Source organism: Populus alba, chromosome 3 (genome assembly GCF_005239225.2).
Source record: "Populus alba chromosome 3, ASM523922v2, whole genome shotgun sequence".
Taxonomy (NCBI): Eukaryota; Viridiplantae; Streptophyta; class Magnoliopsida; order Malpighiales; family Salicaceae; genus Populus; species Populus alba.
The window spans coordinates 10,569,917-10,576,577 of NC_133286.1; the positions used below are offsets into that span (position 1 = coordinate 10,569,917).

The window sequence follows — 6,661 nt, forward strand, 5'->3', positions numbered from 1 at the left end:
ATCTTTATATTAGCTTTTTATATTGGTTTTTTTTTTTTTTTAATTTCAGCTTTCAACATTTACTTAATTTTAAATTGAGTTTCATAATTTATTTACTTTTCATGAGATTATCATGCTCGCAAACAAATATCATGATATTTGGTTATTGCTCAATTTTATAATTAAATACAAAATAATTTTTAAAAATAGTTATTAAACTCGATAGAGTCCATGAGCTGAGTTATGTGTTTGATACATTAAGCAGTAAAGTTCGGGTCGATTCAATATTTCGTCATACCAATATTAAAAAAATATATTATTTAGATATTATTATTAAAATCAAACCATATTTTATTTAAATTGTTTTTGATCCTATCTAATTAATTGAATTATATTAAAATAATTTAATTTAAATTTCAAACTAGAAAAGAATCCGAGTCAGAAGAATTTTAACTAATACCAAAAAGTCGATAATAAGTAACATACTTTTATTTGAATTACAAAAACAACACCTTAAGAGTAAATTTCCAACGAAGTTGTGGACACAATGACTTCGTCATAATACAAGCATCACATAGCTCCAAAGATACTGCTTTAGTGTGGTTTTAACAATGCATTTGTGGGTGCTTTTTTCGAAATGTTTTTAAGATAAATGTCCTTTTTTATATATTTTTTATTTTCAATGCCAAAGGCATTGAAAGATATATAAAAAAAGACATTTTTTTTTTTTTTAATAGAAAACCACTAATTAACAGAACACCCAACAAACACAAAATCAAAAACATACTTCCTCCAAATGCGGTCCGCGGGTCCGCAGGATATCATCATCACATGGAGTACATGTGAGCTGGAAGTCGGGGTTCAAGCTCTGCAACAAGAGGGATTTGCTTAGGAGTGGAAAGGCCAAAAATCTCCTGCATGTTCAACTCCTCCGTTGTCATATCACCAGGCAACTTCCATTTAAACCCGTGCAGAAGATTTGCCACACTTGCTTGAATCACCTTGAGCCCTAGACTGTACCCAACACACATCCTCCTCCCAGCTCCGAAGGGCAACAGCTCGAAATTGTGACCCTTGACATCAATGGACTTTCCAATGAACCTCTCCGGGCAAAATTCGTGTGGCTTCTCCCATATGCTTGCATCCCTTCCAATGGTCCATACATTTACCATGACTCGGGTGCCTTTGGGAATGTCATAGCCACCAAGTTGGATGTCTTCCCGAGCTAGTCTAGGCACTAGGAAGGGTGACACGGGATGCAAACGCATCGTCTCCTTGCAAATTGCGTTGATAAATGGCAGGTTAACAATGTCTTTCTCTTCAACCCACCTATCTCTTCCAATCACTCGATCTAGCTCCTCGTTTGCCCTCTTGAAATACTCTGGCTTTTTCAAGAGCTCCGCCATGGCCCATTCTGTTGTCACCGCAGAACTCTCAGTCCCACCTGCGATCAAATCCTGCGGAAAAGGAAGTGGAAAAAATATTCACGAATTCATAGCATTTAAACTAGTTCGGAACTGTTCGCATGTTGATTGAAATGAATAGAGCATACCATTGTAAATGCCTTGACTGCAGTCCTGTCGAGCTGGACTTCAAGATTAGGATCATCAGAGAGCTGCAACAGGATATCCATCATGTCCTGAGGCACATAGTTCTTGACTCCTTTTCTCCTCTGCTGGTGCTCATTCAATGTATGCTCAAGAAACCCATCAAACAACTGGCCAACGGCCTTCATTCTCTTAATATAGCCTTGCAAATCCAAGAAGGCGAGCCACGGAATTGAGTCTCCGATATCTAACACCCCATTAAGCAAGAAAAGCTCATCAATCATCTCCTTGAACTCCTTTGGCGACATGTACTCCTTCTGGTTCCCGTCTTTAACTGTGTAGTTCTTTCCCAGCACCAGGCGACTGATCACACTAAGACTCAGATCTGAAAAATTATCTCTTGCATTGATGGGCTTGCCAGCAGACACGAATAGCTTTCTTAGGAGAGCATGCAACTCCTGTACGCGGACAGTCTCAAATTGGTCTAGACGTTTGGGACTAAAAATTTCCATGAGGCAGATCTTACGTGCTTGTCGCCAATACGGTCCGTATTGTGACCACGTAATGTTCGAGTAGTTATACGTGGTGTATTTTCCTGCAGCAATTTTGGGACGATCAGCCAGTTTGACATCATTGGTCTTGAGAACTGCTTCGGCCATTTCCACAGAAGATCCCACGACAACTGGATATGAACCGAACTTGAGCTGCATAATTGGCCCGTACTTCTGGACAAGGGCGTGCATGTTTCTGTGCGGGAGTGGCCCTGCAAGGAGGTTCAAGTTTCCAATTATAGGCCACGGTTTGGGGCCTGGTGGCAGGTTGAGTTTGGGACGGGTAAGGTGGCGGAAGAGGGTTATCACGGCTACGGTAGCAAGCAAAAGGGCAGCAAAAGTAGAGAGCTCCATTTTGAGAGTGGTAAGGGTGATTTGTGTGGAGGCTGTGATCCAAGCAGAAGAGGTGATGAGTCTTTTTATAGGACATGTCTTCTTTATTGTTGGCATATGCGCGCTGGGGAATTAATGATTTGAATTATTGGTAAGAAATACAAATGTTAACCCAACTAACAGTCAACTATCTCTCTTGCTCTCAATCGCTGCCCTCTGAATCCAACCTTCGTGTTTTCTATTTGTTTTTGTGGACACGCCCCTTCTGTATTATTGGCATATGCGCGCTGGGGAATTAATGATTTGAATTATTGGTAAGAAATACAAATGTTAACACAACTAACAGTCAATTGTCTCTCTTGCTCTCATTCACCCGTGAGCTAAATTCAACTTACTTTTTTTCTTTTCTTTTTTAAAGTTATAGGCTGGTTACTGTGGCGGGGAAGAAAATTTGGTTCTGTTGGTGGGTCTGTGTGATCAATCTTTTTCTTTGGAGGTTATTGAAGGTTAGTTCCCTGATGCCTTGTATCCTGTAGGTTACTGAAGCTTGAGGGACATTTATACGCATCGTCTCACGTAATCTTTTTTCTTTTGTTAATTCCAATTCGATCCTTATGTTACCATGTTTTATACATTCACTCATTTGGTTCCTGATTTTTTATTTTTACATTTTGATCCTTCTATTTTCGTTATCCATTTCAATCTATAATTCATTATTTTACAGGTCATGTGTGGGTTTCCATGACGGCATGCGTGGGCTAGGCACTCTCCATAAATGGCTTAAGAACAATTATTTTGTACTAGAGAACAACCAAAAAGGGTACAATTTGTGGTACAATTTATCTCTTATCTTAGTTTGTGGTCTACCCATTAGTCGGAGCAAATGGTTTACTAGAGATGAGGTTACATTAGTATAATTTGTTTCTTTAATCATTTTATTTCCTTGTTTTTATCTCTTGTAATTTGATTTTAGGTTTTTTTTTTTATTTTATATGTGATAAAAATGTATTTTTCATTCAAAACTTATAGGCCACACTCAGAGAAAATAGACTGGATTAGAGCCAAATTTCTTTTTTTTTTTAATAAAAATGCTTTGTTGGTGTAATTCAGAAGAACATAGGTACTCTAAAAAATCTAATGTCATATTGATTTCATTCTAGTTTTGTCAAGTCAAAAAATTTAGAAAAAAACTTTAACAACAATTTTAATTTGACCTTGTATGAATTTAAAAAAAAAATAGTTAATTAAAGATGCAATGCAACTGATCACCATGTCTGTATTGTAAATAAAAGTAGAAAATAGATTGGATTATAGCCAAATTTCTTTTTTTTTTTTAAATAAAAAAGCTCTCTTGGTGTAATTCATGAGAACATGGGTACTCTTCAAAACCTAATGTAGTTGTGATTTCATTCTTGTTTTGTTAAGTCAAAAAATTTAGAAAAAAACTTTAACAACAATTTTAATTTGATCTTCTAAGAATTAAAAAAAAAAAAGTATTTGTTAATCGAAGATGCAATTGATCACCACGTCTATATTGTAAATAAAAGTAGAAAATAGATTGGATTAGAGCCAAATTTCTTCTTCTTTTTTATTAAATAAAAAAGCTCTCTTTGTGTAATTAAGGAGAATATGGGTACTCTCCAAAACCTAATGTTGTCGTGATTTCATTCTTATTTTGTTAAGTCAAAAAATTTAGAAAAAAACTTTAACAAAATTTTTAATTTGACCTTTTATGTATTAAAAAAAGTATTAGTTAATCAAATATGCAACTGATCACCACTTCTATATTGTAAATAAAAGTATAAAATAATTGGATTAGAGCCAATTTTTTTTTTAAAAAAATAAAAAGCTCTCTTTGTGTAATTAAGGAGAACATGGGTACTCTCCAAAACCTAATGTCGTCGTGATTTCATTCTTGTTTTGTTAAGTCAAAAAATTTAGAAAAAAACTTTAACAAAATTTTTAATTTGACCTCCTATGTATTAAAAAAAAAGTATTAGTTAATCAAAGAGCAACTGATCAGCACGTTTATATTGTAAATAAAAGTATAAAATAATTGGATTAGAGCCAAATTTCTTTGTTTTTTTTTTAAACAAAAAGCTCTCTTTGTGTAATTAAGGAGAACTTGGGTACTCTCCAAAACTTAATGTCGTCGTGATTTCATTCTTGTTTTGTTAAGTCAAAAAATTTAGAAAAAAAGTTTAACAAAATTTTTAATTTGACCTTCTATGTATTAAAAAAAAAAAAGTATTAGTTAATCAAAGATGCAACTGATCACCACGTCTATATTGTAAATAAAAGTATAAAATAGATTGGATTAGAACCAAATTTCTTTTTTTTTTTAAATAAAAATTTCTCTTTCTGTAATTAAGGAAAACATGGGTACTCTCCAAAACCTAATGTCGTCGTGATTTCATTCTTTTTTTGTTAAGTAAAAAACTTTAGAAAAAAAAACTTTAAAAACAATTTTAATTTGACCTTTATGAATTAAAAATAATAATATTAATTAATCAAAGATGCAACTGATCACAACGTCTCTATTGTAAATAAAAAAAAACTTGAATTATTTCAATATATTTATGTGTAAATAAAAAGAAAGGGGGAAATGAAAGAATTGAATGGAATTGTGTATTTATGTGTTAATTAGATGTATATTGTATGATAAATAGGTTATGGGGAAAATGGTTTGTTAAGTATATGTGTACGTATCTTTAAATTTGTTTGGAACATGACTTTTATAATATTGAAGTGAGGTAAAAGTGTTGAGATTGTATAAATAATTGTAAATTTGGGTGGTTATGGTATGTAAGATGGTAAAGAAAGAAAGTATAATCAAGTTTATAAAGGTTTTACTAAAATCAAAAGATGTTAAGTTGACTATAGGCTTGATTTTGAAAATTGATTGAATTATACGAGATCATATATTTATTAATATATTGTCTTGAATACTTATGTTTTAAGAAAAGAGTTTTTTGTTAATATACATGTGTTGTATGTATGAATGCGGGTTTGGCAAGGATATGGATTTTAAGTTGAATACTTTTATGATGTTATATGTAGCTAAGTAAATGGAAAAGTTTTAAAATTTATAGATTAAGAAATCTTATTGTTGAATTCATGTTAGTATGATATAGAATATAATGAAAGGGATATGTGTTAAATTTAGAGAATTATGTGTGGGTATATATTGTTATTTTGTTATGATATTATGTTGGAATATGTATTAAGAAAGCTTGAAATTTGTTAGTGTTTTTTCATATTAATCAAATAGTTAGTATTTAAGTTGGTAAAATTTAGAAAGGGGTCAAAATGCTAAATGACTTAAATAGTTTTAATATCTTATATGAAAGTAATTTTTTTTTTTTAAATGAAAGATAGTTTAAAATAATAGGAAATTGTATATATGAATTGAAAAGACATTGACTTAAATGGTTGAATTAGTTGATATGAGCGAATTATAAGTAACAAAGGTTTAAGTGAGATTATATAAAATACTTGAATTAACAAGGAATGAATTAATTAGAAATTTGGTGATGCTTTGTTAATATGAAAAACTTTGAAATTGTTATGGTTACAAAATATAAAATGAAAAAGTAGGGGCCAAATAATAAAGGACAATCATGGAAATTTTTACATGTTCAAGTTAAAGATAATAATTATAATGATACAAAGTAAAGTGTAGTCAAAATTATATTAACATGGATATTGATTGATGTGATGAAATTTTTGACATACTAATTGTGGTCCATCATTTTAAATTAGAAGAGACATCAGGAGTTGGACCTTCAATTGGAAGAGCTAAGTCAATGGGAAAAGCAGGTAGGTGTTTGACAGCTTAACCTTTTAAATTTATTAAATTCTAGTCAATATTCCTATATTTGTTATTTTAGTTGTCAGATGTGCTCATTATAAAAAGAATTGAATTATGTAATTGAAACGGAAAGATACATATTATGGTTGAAATGACAATAAATATTTTAACTATTGAAAGAGGAATATATGTTCTTTGTGTAAAAGATTATGGAAATTGACTACTTAGTTGTTGTGTAACAAAACTAAGGTTATAAAATGATTTACTTAGTTGACAATGTAAATAGGGCTAAGATTAAATAATATTGTGGATGCAATCAAGTGTTGTAATGTGTCAAAATATCCACAGTTTATATTAATTCATTCTCCATCCAATATAGAATACACTTCAGAGAGTTGAAAATAAGTTATTGAGATATGATAATGATCAACTTGTAAAAG

The 6,661-nt window shown here is 31.6% G+C and overlaps 1 protein-coding gene across 1 annotated transcript; it reads right to left on the reverse strand.

The window, feature by feature from the left end:
* Positions 1-446: 446 nt before the first annotated feature.
* LOC118038039 (trimethyltridecatetraene synthase-like) lies at positions 447-2,487 on the reverse strand. Its single transcript, XM_035044305.2, has 2 exons — positions 1,532-2,487; positions 447-1,436 (listed from the first exon to the last, which is right to left on the reverse strand). The coding sequence occupies exons 1-2, from the start codon at positions 2,429-2,431 to the stop codon at positions 807-809; spliced, it is 1,530 nt and encodes a 509-aa protein (XP_034900196.1). The 5' UTR covers positions 2,432-2,487; the 3' UTR covers positions 447-806.
* Positions 2,488-6,661: the final 4,174 nt, after the last annotated feature.